Here is a 21,427-nt window from a genome sequence, read left to right on the forward strand (position 1 = left end):
TGTGAGAAGTGTTAAAGGGACTTCTTTACATGGAAAAAAAAAAAGACCATAATTAGAGGTGAGAAGATTCTGGAAGGAAAAAATTTCATGAGTAAAAGCAAACATACAGTAAAGGTAGAGGGCAATTACTTACAAAGCTAGTATGAAGGTTAAAAGATAAAAGTAGTAAAATCAATTACATGTAAAGAATTGGCACTGGGTTTCAGTGCCAAGTGTCATATGCTAACAACGAATCATGGAACACTACATCAAAAACTAATGACATACTGTATGGTTACCAAAATAACATAATTTTTAAAAAGAATTAGTTATGAGGGCTCACACAGTAATTTGATGTAAAACATGGTGATATATACATAAAATATGGAGAAGGAAATAAAAAGGAAGTTCTTTTAGAATGTGTCCAAACTTAAGTGGTCATCAACTTAATATAGACTACTATACATTTAGGATGCTATATATGAACCTCATGAAAACCATAAACCGAAAACCATAAACCAAATACCTGTAATAGATACATAAAAAATAAAAAGAAAGAAAGCCAAGCACAACATTAAAGAAAGTCATCTATATTACAGGAAAAGAGAATAAAAGAAGAAGAAAGGAACAGAGAAAGACAATAAAAAAACCAGAAAACAATGAACAAAATGGCAATAAGTACATCTAGATCAATAATTACTTTAAGTGTAAGTCATCTAAATGCTCCAATCAAAAGACATATGGTGGAAGAATGGATTAAAAAAGACAAGACCTCCCCCCAAAAATAAATAAATAAAAGACAAGACCCACCCCCCATATGCTGCTTCCAAGAGACTCAGCTCAGACCTAAAGAAACATACAGACTGAAAGTGAAAGAATGGAAAAAGATATTCCATGCAAATGGAAGCAAAAAGAAAAAAGGGGGGGCCAGGTAGCAATACTTATGTCAGACAAAATAGACTTTAAAAAAAGATTGTAACAAGAGACAGAGAGGGCATTACCTAATGATAAAGGGAGCAGTTCAATAAGAGGTTATAACACTGTTGATGGGAATGTAAATTGGTGCAGAAACAACATGGAGGGTTCCTCACAAATTAAAAATAGAGGGGCACTGTGGGGGTCAGTCAGTCGAGAATCTGACTCTTGGTTTCAGTTCAGGTCATGATCTCAGGGTCCCTGGATTAAGGCCCACATTTGGCTCCAGCAGGAAGTCTGCTTGAGGATTTCCCTCCCTCTTCCTCTGCCCCCACCTCTCCCTGGCTCACACGCATGTTCATGCTTTCTCTAAAATAAATAAATCAATCTTTAAAATATTTAAAAATAGAAATATCATGTGATCCAGTAATTCCACTACTAAACATTTACCCAAAGAAAACCCCTGTGTTTATTGCAGCATTATTGCAATAGCCATGATAATGGAAGCAATGTAATGTCCACTGATAGATGAATGGATAAAGAAGGTGTGGTATGTGCATAATACATATGTATGTATGTATATGACATATATATTAGTGGAATATTACTCAGCCATAAAAATAGAATGAAATTTTGCCATTTGTGGCAATCTGGATGGACCTAGAGGATATTATGGTAAGTGAAATAAGTCAGACAAAGACAGATACCATACATTTTCACTTATGTTTGGAATCTAAAAAACAAAACAAAAAGGAGAAACAGATCAATAAATATAGAAAACAAACCAGTGGTTGTCAGAGGGGTGGGAGATGGAGAGATGGGCAAAATGGATGAAGTGGAGTGGGAGGTATAGGCTTCCAGTTATGGGATGAATAAGTCATGAAGTAGAGAAGTACAGCATGGGGAATATAGCCAATGGTGGGGTTCTAGCACTGTATGGGGACAACAGCTACACTTGTGAGCATAGTATAATGTAGAGTTGTTGACTCACTATGCCGTATACCTGAAACCAATGCAATGTTGTGTGTCAGCTATTCCTCACTAGAAGGAAGAAAACGCAAGCACTGGTAAGTTATTGACTACTACATCTGAAACTAATGATGTACTGTATGTGGGCTAATTGAATTTAAGTTAAAAAAAAGAGAAAAAAGCAATCCTAAAATTCATATGGAAACACAGAAGACCCTTAACAATCAAAGAACTTATGAACAGAAACAACACCGGAGGCATCACATGTTTTGATGTCAAAATATATTACAAAGCTACAGTATGGTACTAGTATAAAAACAAACATATAGCCCAATGGAACAGAATAGCATTAGACTAAGCATACACGGTCGCCTGATTTTGGACAGTGGTGCCAAGAATTCACACTGGGGACAGAATAGTGTTTTCCATGAATGGTGTTGTGGAAAACAGATACTGACATGCAAAAGATTGAAACCGGAAACATCTTACATTGTACACAAAAATCAACTCACAAAGGGTTAAAGACTAAGATGTAAGATCTGAAACAAAGAAGCAGAGAACTGAATAGTATTTGCCAGATGCTGGGGGGTGTGGGAAACAGGGACATACTTGTCAAAGGGTACAAAGTTTCACTTATGTGAGATCAGTTCTAAGGATCCCCTGTACAGCATAGTGTCTCTAGTTACAGTGCTATACCATATATTGAAAATTTGCTATTAGTAGGTCTTGTATTGAGTGTTATCACAAAAATAATGAGTAAAAAGGGCAGGAGAAAGTTTCAGGCGATAATGGATATGTTTATTGCATGGGTTGTGGTGCCGACGTTTAGATGTGTACTTATCAGATTCATCAACTTGTATATATTAAATACGTAACAAGAGTACTACGTGAACATGGGGAAGCAAAAGAAAGCAAGGAAGTATGCGACTATGAAGCGAATGCTTTGTCTCTGAGATCAGAGGCTTAAAGAAAAGGATAGATTAAAACCTAAAAAAAAAAAAAAAGAAAAGAAAGATCCCAGTGCACTCAAGGAAAGAGAAGTCCCCCAACATCCTTCCTGCTTAGTCTTCCAATATAAAACACAGCTGGGCCCACCTTACCACATCCTGGTTGATACCAACTTTATCAACTTTTCCATTAAAGCCAAACTTGACTTAGTACAGTCAATGATGGACTGTCTTTATGCCAAGTGTATCCCTTGTATAACTGACTGTGTAATGGCTGAAATTGAGAAACTGGGGCAGAAGTATCGAGTGGCTCTAAGGATTGCCAAGGATCCAAGATTTGAACGATTACCATGCACACACAAAGGAACCTATGCAGATGACTGCTTAGTGCAGAGAATAACTCAGCACAAGTGTTACATCGTGGCCACAGTTGACCGAGACCTTAAACGAAGGATCCGGAAGATCCCTGGAGTTCCCATCATGTACATTTCTAACCATGGTACAACATTGAGCGGATGCCAGATGATTATGGAGCCCCTCGGTTCTAATTCTTAAAAGATAGAGTTCCTCTGCCTTCCTTTACCAGCTTTTTCTGTTGCTGGTTCATATTAGCAACATGCTATAGCATGAATTATTCTTCTTACCCCTTTTCCTGTTATGAGCTAAGTATGGTTAAATACACTCACTTTTTGGTATTGTTTTGAAACTGATGTTTTGTATCATTTTAAATATTGCACTTTTTAATAAATCAGATGATTGCTCATAAAAAAAATACGGACAGCTCTTTGTATGTTAGTCATACCTCCATAAAGTTGGGGATTTTTAAAAAGATTTCATTTAAATTCAAGTTAGTTAACATATCGTATTATTAGTTTCAGGGGTAGAATCTCACTATTCATCACTCACATAAAGTGGTTTTAAGAAAAATCCTTCAGATGTGCCATTGAACATGTCTTCAAACATGTTTTATTGCTCCTCTTTGACCGTCAAGACCCTAATCCTCTCCTTTTCCAATTAAACAGGGGAAGATGATGGTTCCTTGTCTCTATGAGAATCCTTTCCATCCCCCTACCCTTGCAAACAGAAAGGTTAAAGTTAAGCCCCAAAGAATTATAAACAGGATCTTGAGATATTTGCACACATATGTTCACTGCAGCACTATTCACAATAGCCAAACCAAGGAAACCAACTGAATGTCCACCAGTGGATGAATGGGTAAAGAAAATGTGATGCATACGTAAAAACAGAATATGATTCATTCATAAACAGAGGAAGTCCTGCTAGATGCTACAACAGGTGAATCTCAAGGAAGTTTTGTTAAATGAAATAAGGCAGTCCCAGAAGGAAAAATACTGCACAATTCCACTTATATGAAGTATATAAAATATTAAAATAAATAAAACAATAAATAGAATGGTGGTTATCAGGGACCAGGGAGCAGGAACATGGGAGATTGCTATTCAATGGGTATAGAGTTTTAGTCATGCAAGACGAAAAAGTTTGAGAGATCATTGTATTTATAATTAACAACACCGTTATCATACAGTTAAAAGTTTAAGAAGCCAGATCTCATAATATGTGTTAATTTTAAGATGTCCTGATTTTTCTCTTATTAATACTAGACTAATAAATACTAAGACTAATAAAAATGGAATTCTGTCCCATACTGCAATTTAGGATCAAGCACCATGACTAGAACATTATAATTTTTTGATAAATAATGTACATGTTCATGATATGATGAATGGTTTACTTAATGATCCACAACAATAACTGTCATCCAGGCCCAGGGTGGGGAGGGAGACTTCTCTGGAACTTGTCATGCTCTTGGAACTTGTAATAAATAGAATGTAAACTCCACAAAGCAGATGTGTGGACTACTGTGACCAATGCCGTTCTCTCCAGGGAGGCACGGGGTAACTACCATGAGTGAAAGAGCGTATGACCAAGTTGCCATGCTCTGTTTTGCATGGTCACTAAGCCTCCCTTCTACTGTTCTTACTCTCCTCAAAAAGGCCATCAGAATATGAATGGAAAGAAATGGTTTCGTTTGTGTTACTTTCTTTAACAAATACACAATCTTTATGATCATAAACACTAAGAGCTATCTGCTTTTGTTGAGTAAAAATATCTGTGTTCAGTTCCCAACAACAGGATATTCTCTTTATATCAACTCAGACAACGTGGATGGCCACTGAGAACCAGGACAATGAGGTAAGAGGACCCGAAGCCAGAACTGTGTCCCCACTTTTTATTCACCTTATAGACACCAAGGTCACAGGTTTCCTATACCCCATACCCCACTCCTCTTCCTATTCACCTCCACAGTGAGGGCTTCTCCAGCATTCTTCCTTCCATTCCTGTGTGCAGCTTTTCTCAGTGCCTTTAAGCCCTCCTCAAATTTATTGGTGATAACCAGCCACCGAGCAGACTCTACCAGCCACCTGATCAAAGAAGACAGAGGTGCAGCCAAGTCTCTCATGTGTCCATATGCTTTGTCCTGAAACGCCTCTCCCTTCCCATCTAATATCTACCTCTTGTTCTGTTATACCAGGAAACACAAACTTACGTTCTCCTTTACCATAACTAGAAAACTGGGAGGATGACCTCTCCATGCAGTACCTTTTCACTACTGGCAATATAAAGCAGGAGTCATATTGCCCCTCACTCTTATTCTGGGGAATATTTCCAGGTTTGGCAAATAAAAATGGTGTGTCTAGTTAAATCTGAATTTAGATAAACAGTGACAATGAGTAATTCTTGAGTATAACCATCTCCCATGTGATATTTTGGACCTACTCGTCCTGAAAAGTATTTGTTGTTTATCCATTCTTTTGTAGCAACATGGACGGGACTGGAAGAGATTATGCTGAGTGAAATAAGTCAAGCAGAGAGAGTCAAGTATCATATGGTTTCACTTATTTGTAGAGCATAACAAATAATATGGAGGACAAGGGTAGATGGAGAGGAGAAGGGAGTTGAGGGAAATTGGAAGGGGAGGTGAACCATGAGAGACTATGAACTCTGAAAAACAACCTAAGGGTTTTGAAGGGGCGGGGGGTGGGAGGTTGGGGGAGCCAGGTGGTGGGTATTAGGGAGGGCATGGATTGCATGGAGCACTGGGTGTGGTGAAAAAACAATGAATACTGGTACGCTGAAAAGAAATAAAAAATTTTTTAAAAAGTATTTGTTGTTTATTTGAAATTTTACTTGAATAAGACACCCTATATTCTATCAGGCTGAGAAATAAAAAATACAGAACTCTCAGATAAAGAGAAATTTCATGGGGTACCTGGGTGGCTCAGTGGGTTAAAGCCTCTGCCTTCGGCTCAGGTCATGATCCCATGGTTCTGGGATTGAGCCCCATATCGGGCTCTCTGCTTGGCAGGGAACCTGCTTTCTTCCTCTCTCTCTCTCTGCCTGCCTCTCTGCCTACTTGTGATCTCTCTCTGTCAAATAAATAAATAAAATCTTTAAAAGAGAGAGAGAGAGAAATTTCACATAAACTGTGAATAATTTTTAGTGTAGCTATGCTCCATGCAGTATTTGGAGTATTATACAAAAAGATTTTGTTGTTTACCTGAAATTCAAACTTAGCTGAGTGTCCTTGAAATTATCTGGCAACTCTACCCATTCAGTTTCTTGAAGTGTGCATAGGAACCTTACTAAGAGAACATGTGCTCGAGTTCTCAACTAAGAACCAAACAGAATTCTTAGGACCTGATTCCATGTATCTTGCATCCCAGGATCCTCTAAGACAAAGGGAAAAATAAAGCCTTTACCTTGAGAAAAGGAAAGAGACAAATAATGGTACAGAGACCACCAGCTGAAGGGTGTACCAGTCTCGAATGGCAAAAGCCAGTCCTCCTAGGATCATCTGTCCTACGCAAGGCGTGCAGACTGCCACAGTTATTCCCAAGGCTTGGAATCGGGGCACTGTCCATTCTACAACTGACAGAAAACACAAACAGGATTTTGAATTCCAAGATGGAATCTCAAAGTCAAAGTCCAGACTTAGAAAATGTCAAAGGCGCCAAGTGTTTACTTACACAGCATGATATTATTTGTCATGATGCTTATGGTAGAGCAGCCAGCCAGGAAGCGAAGCACACAGTAAATGACAAAGGTGGGCGCAAAGGCTGCGCAGGTGTCGGCAATGGCCAGCTGGAGGAAACACCACTTGAGAATTAACTTCCTCCCAAACCTGAGGAATGGGAACAGGTTAGATGGGGGAATAAGAGTAACCTGTGGGGAAAATTAACAAAAAGAAGGCACACTTTGAAATTTAGTGCATGTTTTGATAAATGAAACTTTGCCCTTGGAACTTGAAAAAATCAAGAGCTAGTCATCAGGAGGTCATCCCAGAAGAAACCCTCCTGTTTGTAAATAGATACTGAGTATAACAAAGCTTCTTCCCCAGTCTGTTACCAGACCTTTGAGACCCACTGAAGCCATATGAGACCGATTGCTATCCTGGAAATTTTGACACATCACAAAGGTCCCTTGTACTAACAGAGACAGATGACACACTAGACTCTGTGCAGTGTCTAGAACATGAGGGAGCTGCCATGGACTGAGTTGCATCCCCTGCCTCCACCCCAGTTCATATATTGAAGACCTAATACCCAGTGAAATGGTATTTGGGGATGTGCTTTGTGGTAGCTAATTAGGTTTCTATGAGGTCATGAGAGGGCGGTTCTTATGATGGAGTTAGTGCCCTTATAAGAAGATAGATTGTTGTCCTCTTTCTGCCATGTGAGGCTCTAGCAAGAAGACAGCTGTCTTGAAGTCAGGAAGACAGCTCTCACAGGAACCAAATCTCTCTGCACCTAGATCTTGGACGTCACAGCTTCTGGAATTTGAGAAAATAAATTTATGTTGTCTAAGCTGCCTGGTCTCTGGTGTTTTATTGTGGTAGCTTGAGCTCACTAAGATAAGATCTAAATCTATACTTGGGACTCCGGGACCATGCAGGTCATGAACACACTATATGAAAGGAACATCCAGGGAACAATACAGCAAACTTGCTGATGGGTTGCATTAGAGCCTGTCTCTGCTCAGTCTGGCTTTATAGGCCTAGAACATGTTTCTCTAAAGTAAGAAGGGAGCCACAACTCAGAGAACTTAGTTTAGAGTGAATTGTCAGAGGAAAAGATTAGGTAAGATGAGGGTAAAGAAACAGAGAAGAAGAAAGTATTTTTATTTTATTTATTTTTTAAAAGATTTTATTTATTTATTTGAGAGAGAGAGAGCACAAGCAGGGGGAGTGGTAGGCAGAGAGAGAGAGAGAGGGAGAAGCAGACTCCCCGCTGAGCAGGGAGACCAATGTGGGGCTTGATCCCAAGACTCCAGGATCACGACCTGAGCCAAAGGCAGACATTTAACCAACTGAGCCACCCCAAGAAGGTATTTTTAAAAAGGAAGGAGAATTCAGTGTTTCAGTTTTCTGGGAGAGAGGACCTTTCTCTGGACAATGTGGACGAGACACCTGTGCTGGTTCTGTATAACCAGGAGTGGACAACCAGTGGGATTGCACAAAAACCCTGAAATCCTTGCTATGCTTGCAGAATATTTCCATTATAACATAGTGTTAAATCTTTTATATTCTGAGTATTTATATTACATACACTCACATTTCCATTTGAAATGGAATTAAATCTAGGTAAAGAAATGCTATGGTTAGTGAAACGATGTAATGACAACTATTGGAAAGTCTGGTCAGTCAAAATGAAAAGCAGCTGTATTAAAGATATATCATGTAGTGATATCTAGGGGCGCCTGGGTGGCTCAGTTGGTTAAGTATCTGCCTTCTGCTCAGGTCACGATCCCAGGATCCTGGGATCAAGCCCCATGTCCAGCTCCTTGCTCAGGAGGGAGTCTGCTTCTCCCTCTTCCCTGCTCGTGTGCACTCTCTCTCTCAAATAAATAAACAAAATAAAAAATCTTTAAAATACAGTGATATTTAGAGCAGCAGGCATTTGGTAACAGTCTGGTTGTCCATCACCAAAAAATGGATGAGGAACGTCATCATGGATCTTCACTGTAGAGCACCGTGCACCAATTAGAAGAATGAACTAAAAGTATACATAGGAATGTGCATGTACCTCAAAAAACATAGCAATGGGTACAAAAGAGAAAGTATAAGATAATAACACATTTACGGGGTGCCTGGGTGGCTCAGTGGGTTAAGCCTCTGCCTCCAGCTCAGGTCATGATCTCAGGGTCCTTGGATTGAGTCCCGCATCAGGCGCTCTGCTCAGTAGAGTCCACCCCTCTGCCTCTCTGCCTACTTGTGATCTCTCTCTGTGTCAAATAAATACATAAAATCTTTTAAAAAACACATTTACATACCTCTGTGAATTAAAATATATGTAAACCAATGTCATTTATTTTGAAAAAAGCACATATGAATTTAAAGAAATACAGTTAATGCATTATAATGACCCCTGTTGGGAAGAAGGAAATGGGATTGGGACATAAGGGAAAAAATGAAACACATATATACAAACATGAAAGGAATTCATAGCCAAACTAATGAGGACACTGTCTCATGAAATGAGTATAATTCAACCGTCTGTGGTTGATAGTCAAAGGAAGAACAATTTGTGCCATGCAAAATAGAAAGACGATTGTTTCATTAATCATTGATTGGGCAATTTGGTTGTATGTTCACCATTGTTTTTTGTTTTTTGTTTTCCAGATGCTGAGGAAGATGACTCTTCCTGACCTTCTATTTAAGTTAGAGTCACAGGTCTGCATTCTGACCATGGATTGTGGAGAGAAGTGACCAAGGCCACTTCCAGGCCTGTTCATACAAGGTCCGCTTAGGTCCTGCTCATTCTCTTGGACAGCGTGGCTGGAAACAAAAAAGGTGCAGGTGAAAAAGTCACGCAACGGAAGACGCTGGTTCCCTGAGCCACTGCTCAGAGGAGGGGGGGGCCACGTGACCCACACCACACCGTGAAGACAGTGAGAATCATGATTTTATTAAAATCTCAATTTTGATTCTAGGGTCCTTACTGTAACTAGCTACCTTGGCTAACACAGTAATGTTAGAATAACTGTGTTTGATGATGTAACTAGAGAAGTTTTGTACGTGTATATCATTTTTGGTATAGTTTTCTCAACTTTATTTGAAAAAATATTTTATTTGAGGAGTGCCAGAGTGACTCAGTCAGTTAAATGTCCCACTCTTGGTTTTGGCTCAGGTCATGATCTCAGTCAAGAGATTGAGCCCCAAGTCAGGCTCTACACTGGGTGTGGAGTTTGCTTAAGATTCTTTTTCTCCCTCTTCCTCTGCCCCTCCCCCTGAGACTCTGTCTAAAATATTTTTTAATTGGAAAAGAAAACATGATGTAGAACTGTAAACATGTGCATAAAAAGAGGTTACAAAATTACGTATACATTTTTACCAATTTTATTTAAAACATTTTATTTAAAGCTCTGTAAACTATAATAGAAAGTTTCAAGTGTCTTAAAAACAATCTTCCATACAACGGAATGTATGTGGCTCCCACTTGAGTGGACTTGTTCTTAGCTCTTTATTTTGAAAATTGTCAGATATGAAAGTTTAAATGAACACTGCTGTAAATCTCAAGCGGATTCACCACTAGAGAGCATTTTGCTATATTTGCTGTATTTCTTTGCCTTTGTGAATACACACACACACACACACACACGTTCTTTTCTGTTGAACCATCTGAATGGCAGTTACAAACCACGTGACACATCACTCCTAGTTTTTTTTAGCATGCATGAATTAAAAAACACGAGTAGTTTCTAAGGATGCCCGGCTGGCTCAGTTGGTTAAGTGTCTGACTTGATTTTGGCTCAGTTCATGATCTCAGGTTCTTAAGATCAAGCTTCTTGGCGGGCTCCCTACTCAGCAGGAAGTCAGCCTGAGATTCTCTCTCTCTCTCTCTCTCTGCCCCTCCCCTGCCACTTACCTCTCTCAAATATATAAAACTTTAGATTCTCCTTGGTTGGCCATATATTCCCCTTTAATGGGACAGTCATGGGAAGATGGCGGCTTGGGTATTTATTAGATGAGTGTAATCTTGGCCAGGGGTTATATTTGGGACAGACTGTTTTCAATCAAGTCCATACTCAGCACTGTTTTCCTCTACTTGAAATCTCCTGCTGCATGACTAAGAGGCACTTCCAATTTATTACACCCCAAACAGAAGTCTTGACTTTCTACTCTGTATATGATTCATTTCCTATTTTCCTTCATCTCAATAAATGATATCAGCATGTATCCATTTGCTCTGGCTGAAGATACAGATATAATCCTTGATCCTCTATTTGCCACACCAAAGCCTCCTTCTTAAAAACCAGAAACCATCAGGAAACTGTTGCATCTACCTACCAAGTATGTTCCAAAGAGAGCTACTTGTTACCATTTCCAAGACACCTTCCTAATTGAAACTCCCATCATCTTTCCTAAGGATTATTTTGATAGCCTCTTAAATGTTTTCCCTACCACCACTCCGGCTCTCCCACTTAATTATCAATGGAGCATCAAGAATGATATTTTTAAAATATTCTATCATAATAATCCTCTTAAAAGGCTCTGATGGGTACATTTCAGATTACAGGAATAAGGTCTTAAACCCTACTGCTTGTCTTTCACTCTTTCAGAAAAGACACATGTACAGAACACAAAAAGCAACTACCTGAGCTTAGTTGAGAGTGAACAGAAGCAGGTGGATTGTGGTGGGGAGTGTTTGCTCTCGTCGAAGAGGGCAGATGGAGACCAATACAGGGAAGATCCTATTTCCAGAGCAGTTAGCCTGGAACAAGGGGCAATCCACACAGTGAGAGAAGTGAATGGCAGGCATTTTGTGATCTGGGGAACCCGGTCACAGAAGGTGGGAAACTGGGAACATCAAAGGGAGTTAGGGTCCCAGCAAGGGAAAGTGGCAAAGAGAGGATCCTTAAATTGTGTCTACCTCACATCCCCTAAATAGCCCCTAGAGTACGCACATGCAGAATAAGCTCAAAGCAGGTCAACTACAGACAAAGATCTGAACTGAGGTTGGAACTTCTGCATAAGAAATAGATTTTAGGGGCGCCTGGGTGGCTCAGTGGGTTAAAGCCTCTGCCTTCAGCTCAGGTCATGATCCCAGAGTCCTGGGATCGAGCCCCACATCGGGCTCTCTCCTCAGCAGGGAGCCTGCTTCCTCCTCTTTCTCTCTGCCTGCCTCTCTGCCTACTTGTGATCTCGGTCTGTCAAATAAATAAATAAAATCTTAAAAAAAAAAAAAAGAAATAGATTTTAGTGGTGCCTGGGTGGCTCAGTTGGTTAAGCATGTGCCTTCAGCTCAGGTCATGATCTCAGCGTCCTGGGATCATGCCCCATGTTGGGATCTCTGCTTAGCAGGAGTCTGCTTCTCTCCCCCGACACTTTTTCTCTCAAATAAATAAATAAAATTTTTTTTTTTAAGGAAAAACCTTAAAAAAAAAAAAAGGAGCTCCTGGGTGGCTCAGTGGGTTAAGCCTCTGCCTTCGGCTCAGGTCATGATTTTGGGGTCCTGGGATCAAGCTCCTCTTCAGGCTCTCTGCTCAGTGGGGAGTCTGCTTCCCCCGCCGCCCCTGCCTCTCTGTCTACTTGTGATCTCTCTCTGTCTGTGTCAAACAAATAAATAAAATCTTCAAAAGAAAGGAAATAGATTTTAGTTCAGTCCGAGGCTTGAAAATTATCTGCTAAAATAAAGGAATCAGTATTACTGGTGAGTAATAATGGGAAACAGAATCTTCACAACTTACTATTTATAATATTCAAGATATAATTCATAATATCCTGCTACATGAAGAACGAAGAAAATGGAACTCCATTCCCTAGAGAATGGAAATCTTTTGGATTTCTGCTGAAAGTAGACAAAATTTGGGACTAACCAACAAGGATTTTAAAGTGGTCATATAACGATTCTCAAAGAGAAATAAACTATGATTTTAACCTATGAAATGCAAAGCTTAGAAAGAGACATTCTCATAGGGACAGCAATATGGGTAAGCCAAAGTTATTGAAATTCGAGAGCTGAAAAAGCAGTTTCTAATACAAAAAATTCCCTGGATGGATTTAGCAATCATGTGGACAAGGAGAGAGACTATGTGAAGATAGATCAATAGGGGTTGTAGAAGGGGATATGGTCCATATATACTATGGAATGTTATGCCTCCCTCAGAAAGGATGAATACCAACCATTTGCACCAACATGGATGGGACTGGAGGAGATTATGCTGAGGGAAATAAGTCAAACAAGGTTAATTATCATATGGTTTCACTTACTTGTGGAACATAAGGAATAGCATGGAGGACATTAGGAGAAGGAAGGGGGAAATGAAGGCAGGGAAATTGGAGTGGGAGCTGCACCATCAGAAACTACGGACTCCAGGAAACAATCTGAGGGTTTTAGAAGGGAGGAGGTGGGAAGATAGGTGAGCTGGGTGATGGGTATTAAGGAGGCATGGATTGCATTGAGCACTGGGTGTTATACACAAACAATGAATCATGGAACACTACATCAAAAACTAATGATGTACTGTAGTGACTAACATAACACAATTTAAAAAAGATTATATTTTGGATAAAAACCCCTTTTTCAGATAAATCTTTTGCAAGTATTCTTTTTCCTGGCCTATGACTTGTCTTCTTATTCTCTTGATTTTGTTCCTTTTTCATTGCAATATAATATGTAAAAAATATAATTTGCCATTTTCACCACTTTAAAGTTATAAATTACTGGTATTAGTTAGATTCACAATGTTGTGTAACCACTATCCACTGCCAGAACTTTTCAAAATCTTCAACAGAAACTCTGTGTCCATTAGGCAATAATGTTTCAGTCCTCTTTCCCCCACCCTCTGGCATCTCTAACCTACCTTTTTCTCTATGTATCTGCCTATTCTAGATATTTCATAGAAGTGAATACAGTATCTGTCCTCTTTTGTCTGTCTTATTTTGCTTTGCATAACATTTTCATGGTTCATCCGTATTATCGTATGGACCAAAACTTTATTTCTTTTTATGGCTGAAAAGCATTCCATCGGATGTACAGATCCCCTTTTATCCTTTCAGCCATTGATGGATATTTGGGTTGTTTCTGCTTTCCGGCTGTTGTGAATAATGCTGCAATGACATTGTTGTGTAAATATTTCTTTGAGTCCCTTTTCCAATTCTTTTGGTTTTATACCTAGCAATGGAATTGCTAGGTCATATGGTTTCTCTACATTAAACTTTTTAAAGAATTTCCAAAGTATTTTTCACAGTGGCTGTACTATCTTACCTTCCTGTCAGCAGACTTCCAATTTCTCTACATCCTTGTGAATGCATATTTTCCATCTTGGTTTTGTTGTTGTTGTTGTTTTAAAGATTTTATTTATTTATGAAAGAGAGAGATAGCGAGAGAGGGAACACAAGTACAGGGGAGCTGGAGAGGGAGAAGCAGGCTCCCCGCTGAGCAGGAAGCCTGATATGGGGCTCAATCCCAGGACCTGGGATCATGACCCGAGCCCAAGACAGACACTTACTGACTGAGCCACCCAGGTGCCCCATTGCTTTTGTTGTATTTTGTTTGTTTGTTGTTGTTTTAAAGATTTTATTTATTTATTTGAGAGAGAGAGAGAAAGGAAGAGCGCAGAGGGAGAGTGAGAAGCAGAATCCCCGCTGAGCAGAGAGCCAAACATGGGACTCAATCCCAGGACCCAGGATCATGATCTGAGCTGAAGGTAGAGGCTTAGCCAACTGAGCCACCCAGAAGCTCCCCCCACATCTTGTTATATTATACTATAGCCATTCTAGTAAGTATGAAGTGTATTTCACTGTGACTTTGACTTACCATTGTTTTCAATATCATGATGTTGAACATCTTTTTCATGTGCTTATGCACCATTTGTACATCTTTTTAAAAGAAATGTATGATCAAGTCCTTTGTTCATTTAAAATTTGGATTTTTTGTCTTTTTGTTTTTGAGAGTAGGAGTTCTTCATATATGCCCGATACTATACCCATTCCATTGGTCTGTTTTCCTATTTTTGCGGCTTACATATGATTTACAAAAAATATTTTCTCCCATTACATAGGTTATCATTTCACTGTCTTGATAATGTGCTTTGAGGTGCAAAAGTTTTTAATTTTTGATGAAGACCAGTCTATCTATTGATACTTTTCATCACTTATGCTTTCGGTGGCATATCAAAGAATTCATTGCCAAATCCAAAGTCATATAGATTCACCCTCCCCCATTTTCTTTTAAGGGTTTTATGGTTTTAGCTCTTGTATTTAAGTCATTAACCCATTTTTGTTAATATTTATTATGGCTTTAGGTAAGGATCTAGCTTTATTCTTTTGCATGTGGCTATCTAGTTGTCACGGAGCCATTTGTTGAAAGGGCTATATTTTACCAACCGAATGATCTTGGAATTCTTTTCAAAAAATGAATCAGCCGCAGAGATATGGTTTTATTTTTATTTCTGTAAGTGGGTGGTTCTGTGTTATGGAACCATTAGAAATGGACACTCTGACTTGGAACACTATTAAAAGCTACATTTACTGTCATACCTTCAGAGTTCACAGTTTCCAGCTGACATAACAGATGACATCGTGTTGGTAAGTGGTAAGGGGAACCTTAATTCTCCATAACCCCCAGAGGAGACATGCCTGGTGCTGGCAATTCAGAAGTGGTACTGTCAGTCACAGGATTCTCCAATTTCTAACACCACAAATCGTGACGGCAGTTGTCATTAGATTAATTACATGGTTGAAAACTTACCTTTAAAGTGCTGTTTTTGCAAAAACAAAAATCAAGGTCACTGGAAACACGTTTTCTGTACACCATCAAGACATATATTTATGGACACAGCAAGTTTAGTAGGAATGCCTACCCATCACACTTGGGAAACAGGGACATGGTGACCATGTTCTGGAATCCATAAGCATTCAGCTCACAGCGTCCAGGAGGCACTGAACACGCCTCCCTGGCCAAAGTCTGGGACATCGTTTTACGTATCTGTGTCTTCAAATAGCCCAAATCTTATGTCATGATACATCCTCTCTGTTCCCAGAGGTAACTTTTCCCCATCCTCCTAAACCACATGCTGTGTCACCTCCTCTCTAAACCCTGTCCGCAAATGTCCCCATGTCTGACGGAGATGCTGTTTCTGTGTCCTGTATGTGGCAGTCACAGCTGACAGCACCTGCTACACTGACTGTGAACCCCCATGGGTTTCTAGATCCCTGGGGACCACAGAAGCCCGCAGGCCAGTGTAATTGACAATAAGTGTGTCTTCATGGAAGAATGATGTGTTGGTTCAACAAAATACTCCCTTGATCAGAGACACTCACCTGTCTGATAAATGACCAAATATGATGCCTCCCACCACCATTCCAGCCATGAATAAGAATTTGGCCATTGATTTCAGTGACTGAGATTCACATATCAGATCCCACTGGAAGAGAAGGAAACCGGCAAAGGAGCGCTGCATAGCACCTCATAACCCCTCAGTGGAAACCTGATTGAAGCTACTCAAATGACTTATATATTTCTTTATATCAGGCTGCCTTCTTCCTTTCCAGCTTCCTTTTTCCTTTCTTTTCTTTTTTTTTTTTTTTTGCATTAGCTGATCTTTATCATTCAAGTGTCAGCCTAAATACAACTACCTCTAGAAGGATTCTTCTAAACTTGTTGGCTATATTAATGCCTTGTTTCATTTCGTACGCGGTGATTCAAACTTGGCCGCAGAATGCAATCATTGGAGAAGCTCTAAACTTTTACCGATGGCAGAGTTTTACTACAGATCTCGCATGGCTGCTCCCGGGCACAGTCTGTGCTCCGAGGTTTTAATCAATATCCTGATGTTTCTAATTCACGAGTGTAACAAGTTTAACCGGTTACATAAATTCCTTGCTTAAACTTTGGTCTTCCTAAGAATAAAAGCCATATAACTGCAGGTCACATCTACTTTTTAGTCCTTAGACTCATTAAATACGTAATCAGTGGCATTTAATAAAGAATACTTCCTGAAATAATGAAGAATGAACACCTATATGGTGATTAAAGGCTTGAAGGATGTTCTTTATTTGTGCCGCCTCTAAACACCCAGACTGTGTACTCACAAAAGGTAAACGGGATGTCTTACCTTAGTCACAATGGTGGAGGGGAAGGAGCTTTGGTCGTACACCCAGCCGTCCACACAGGGCTCTGTGTCTAACTCACTCGTGTTGGGGAAGGTTCCGTTCAGGTGAAGGAGATGCCACTGGGGATGGATGAAGCGACGACATTTCTCTGGCCTCAGGTTTGAGTCCAGCGGGATGGAGATTCTCAGGAGGGACTCTTGGCTGAGGATCCCAGTGCCATTAGCAGAGACAGTGTCATTGTCAACGATGGGGACCCAGCAGCGGTGACCAGGGACAGCTGCCGTGAAGTTCTCCAACGAAACATGAGGGTACACTATGAGGCTGGAGAGACTAAGGAAAACCATCTGAAGGATCTGGAATCTTCCCAGGCCTCCAACTTGATCCAAGAGGTCCTGAAAGGCCATCGAGGCGGAACAAGTGATCCCCCGTGGAAGGCAAAAGGACTTTATTTAGAAAAATTCAAAGGGAGAAGGGTCTCCATTCACTATGTCACACCAAGCGTGTGTTGATCCTGACCCCACTTTTTCCTCAATGGGCCCCGCTTCACCTCCACCAGGGCCACGGAAGCTGATTCTCCAAACTGTTTGGGGATCAGGCGGGTAGCTGTTTTCTTTAAAGTCCCAGAGAAGTATTTTGCTGAGATGCTTCCAACAGCTGACCATCAGCACTGTTTAAAGGTGCACTTTGTGAAAAGTCTTTTCGTCAGCAGTGCCCTGAAATGGCACTGGACTTTGATCCCCACATCTGTAAATAACAGAATAAACCTACTACAAGGATCCCAGTTCTTTGCAGAATGTGTCCCTTGAGAGCCCCTAAAGGGAACGCTTTTTGATTTTCCTGTGAAAAGTCCTAAAGGTTTAGTGTAGTACTGATTTTGATTAAAAGAGTTAATGAAAATAACCCCGAGTAAACAAAAGCACGTGAAGTGTGGTGCAATCCTTCCCTGGTGGAAAGTGACCCTCTGCTTCACTTCAAATCGAACCACGAATTCACACTAAAAATAAGTTAACTTGAAAAGTGGGCAGAGTAGAGAGTGACAGAGGGCAGAGGCTAAGGCAGTGGTTAAGTTCCTAAAGAGGCTGACTTCCACAGGCTTATTGATTCCTTCAGATAACTTTTGTGAGGACCTTTTCTGTGCTGGGAACACAGTAGTGGATAAGATACGGTCTCTACGGGTCTCTTCTTGTAGTTGGTGACAGAGGAACAGAAATAACGACCCTCCGACCGTATAAAACATTCACGGGGCTAACACGCAATGGGCTATGGAGGAACTGAACAGAAAATACGGGAACAGTCATGCTTCTTGGTATTTACCCAAATAAAATGGAAACTTACGTCCACTCAAAACCCTGCACAGGGATGTGCGCAGCAACTTTCTCCATCACTGCCAAAATCTGGCCACAACTGTGATGTCTGTTCGGGGGGCGAAGGGAGTAAATAAACTGTGGTCCACCCAGACAAGGGGTTATCACCCTAAAAAAGAAGAAAAGAAAAAAAATGAGCTATCAAGTCAGGAAAAGACATGGATGAGCAACCAATGTAAATTATTAAATCAAAGAAGCCAATCTGAAAAAGCTACATTCTGTTCCTCAAAGGCCATTACGCTGTCTTGGAGAATTTGCCAGTGTGTTTTCTTTCTGCTCTTTGTGTGACATAAGGATACCCTCTTGCCCCAGCCTCACGTTCGATGATTCTGTTTTGCTACCATTTTGATCAACCATTGAGACAATTGGTGGGTTTAACACTTCAGCAACTGTACCGTCCAAGTCATGCGTTCTCTTTACTGACGTATCCTTTGAGGTCATTGTTCCCATGTCTGCCTTTCATTCTCAAACGTATTTTGTGAACATATTTAATAGCTGCTTTGGAGTATTTTTTTTCTGCTAAGTCTAAAACCTGGGAAAACTCAGAAACCATAACGATTACTTCATTTTAGAACATTTTCATCACCTCCGAAAAGAAACCGTTCTGTTGACTTAACATGCAATCCTGGTTACCTGCCCCCGAACTCTGGCAACAATGATACAATTTCTACCTGGATGCGTGTGTCTCTTTTTTAAAGAAATCAATCTTCTTTGGGCCTTTCCACTGATTTTGATGTGGTATTTGTCCTTAATTTGGGAAGATGCTCAGCCATGGTTACTTTCAAGTTTCCACTGGTCCTTTCCCTCCTTCTTCTCTCCTGATATTTCTGTTACAAGATTATTACAGTTTGCTGCTGTCTCACAATTACCAATTCTGTTAAATTTTAAAATTCTAGGGGCGCCTGGGTGGCTCAGTGGGTTAAAGCCTCTGCCTTCGGCTCAGGTCATGATCCCAGGGTCCTGGGATCGAGCCCCGCATCGGGCTCTCTGCTCAGCAGGGAACCTGCTTCTCCCTCTCTCTCTGCCTGCCTCTCTGCCTACTTGTGATCTCTATCTGTCAAATAAATAAATAAATAAATCTTTAAAAAAAATTTTTTTTTTAATTCTATTTTCACTTCGCATTTAAGTTTGGAAGTTTTCCAACAACCAGCCGTCACGCTTATGGATACTTTTTTTTTAATCCAATTAATTAATATATAACATATTATTACTTTCAGGGATAGAGGTCAGTGACTCATCAGTTGCATATAACACCCAATGCTCATTCCATCACGTGCCCTCCTTAATGCCCATCCCCCAGTTACCCCCTCCCCCCCCACCTACTTCCCCTCCAGCAACCCCTAGTTTGTTTCCTGGAGTTAAGAGTCTCTTATGGTTTACCTTCCTCTCTGATTTCATCTTATTTTATTCTTCACTTCGCCATGAGGCTGCTGTTGAGCCCATCACAGGCATCCATCTTTTACATTACAGAGTTTCTGATTTCCAGCATTTCCATTCCATTGCTTCTTAGAGTTTCCAGCTCTCTGCTGATATTATCTAACTGTTCTAACATATTGCCCGCTTTTTCCATTAGAGCCCTCAGCATGTTAATCTCAGTTATTTTATTTTATTTTATTTTTTCAGTGTTCCAGAATTCATTGTTTATGCACCACACCCAGTGCTCCATGCAATACGTGCCCTCCTTAATACCCACCACCAGGCTCACCCATACCCCTACCCCCCTCCCCTCCAAAACCCTCAGTTTGTTTCTCAGTGTCCACAGTCTCTCATGCTTTGTCTCAGTCATTTTAAGTTCCTGGTCTGATAATTCCAAAAATCTATGCCCTATCTGAGACCATCTGATGTTCGCTTTGTGTCTGTTGCATCGAGTGGTCAGATGGAGACGAACAGGCTTTTAGTGTGAGGTTTAAAGTCAATCTGGCTAGATGATAGGCTGTATTTAATGTCTTCTGCATCTGTATATGCCAGAGGCTTCAACCTCCTCTAGCGTACTTGGTTTTATTTAGCTTTGTTCTTCTCTCTTATTGCCTTTGGTCTTATATGGGATCTCCTAGAAATCCCTTATATAGAATCTGGGTCGTGCAGCTCTTTCCCTGGTAATCCACTGTTTTTTGTCCCAGAGCCCTGTCGATGTGATGGTTGAATACTGGGGAGGGAGAACATTATATAATATGAATATATTTATTTATTTATTTTTCTTTGGGAGATGCGGGTAAGAGTCCCTGTGCTGTGATCTTCAGATGAGTTTCATTATTGGGTTTTTTTCTTTTCTCTCCTTTTATATGAGATAGAAAAGCTAGATGGGCTGAAGCCGGTTGATTGCCTTTCTCCACATCAGATAAAGCTTTGGTAACCTAGTTTCTCTTCAGGACCCTCCTTCTTTACAGAGAGCAGAGCCAAGGGCAGTTACTCTGACTCTGGGTATATTTCAAAATGTTTCCTTTGTTTTTTTTTCCTCTTGGAAAGAAAAGGTATTTTATTTTGATCTGCACACAGAGAACTTGGTGGGGCTCCGTGAATGTGTGGGAGCCTCACAGTCTCAGAGCTTTTAAATCCCAAACTGGTTTTACACTGTGGTAATTTTTCAGTTAGGTTGTAAATTTTCCTGCCAGCTCCAGCAGGGAGCTTCTACTCCTGGTAGGCTATGATTCTATGTAGCTTTCTGTCTCTCCAGCTTGGGGGAATGGTGGGTGAACTTGGACTTCAACACTCTCATGGTTCAAAGAATAGTTGCTTTTTGTTAATGTAGTTTTTTCCCCTTTTTGTGAGGATACAAATGGCATCTTTCATACCTTTATAAATCAGAGCAGAAACCTGAAGACTTTTTCTCTAATTTTGTTAGACTGAGTTCCAAAAGCATAGTAAAAAAAAAAAAAAAACAAACAAAACAAAACAAAAAACAAAACAAAAAAAACCAGCCCAGTGAAATTCAGAGTTGACAACTGTAATGTATTTTGTTCAATAATACAAATAGTAGATTTGGTAATTTTGCAATTTATTTAAAGTAAATGCAATTGTTTGCTCAGTGACATTAAAATAAATCTGACCCCAATGGCCCTATGTAGACGAAATGTTTCTACTAGCTTTTTAGAGATGATTAACATCAATGCTCTATG

General features: G+C 40.1%; 1 protein-coding gene and 1 pseudogene across 2 annotated transcripts in view; one reads left to right on the top strand and one right to left on the bottom strand.

Moving 5' to 3' along the window:
* LOC308351514 (organic anion transporter 7-like) overlaps window positions 1–17,667 on the bottom strand; it is a 34,549-nt gene extending 16,882 nt beyond the window's left edge. Inside the window, exons 1-5 of the mRNA XM_080817240.1 lie at window positions 16,950–17,667; window positions 16,156–16,259; window positions 6,860–7,014; window positions 6,593–6,761; window positions 5,131–5,254 (exon numbers count right to left, since the gene is read on the bottom strand). Of these exons, the coding sequence (XP_080673366.1) occupies window positions 5,131–5,254; window positions 6,593–6,761; window positions 6,860–7,014; window positions 16,156–16,259; window positions 16,950–17,351 (954 nt within the window). The 5' untranslated portion in view covers window positions 17,352–17,667. The remainder of the gene's footprint in view (window positions 1–5,130; window positions 5,255–6,592; window positions 6,762–6,859; window positions 7,015–16,155; window positions 16,260–16,949) is intronic.
* On the top strand, window positions 2,757–3,496 carry LOC308351550 (rRNA-processing protein FCF1 homolog; annotated as a pseudogene). The gene has a single exon. The product of its transcript is annotated as an rRNA-processing protein FCF1 homolog (transcript).
* Window positions 17,668–21,427: the final 3,760 nt, after the last annotated feature.

This window comes from Martes martes (genome assembly GCF_963455335.1).
Source record: "Martes martes genome assembly, chromosome: 10".
NCBI lineage: Eukaryota > Metazoa > Chordata > Mammalia > Carnivora > Mustelidae > Martes > Martes martes.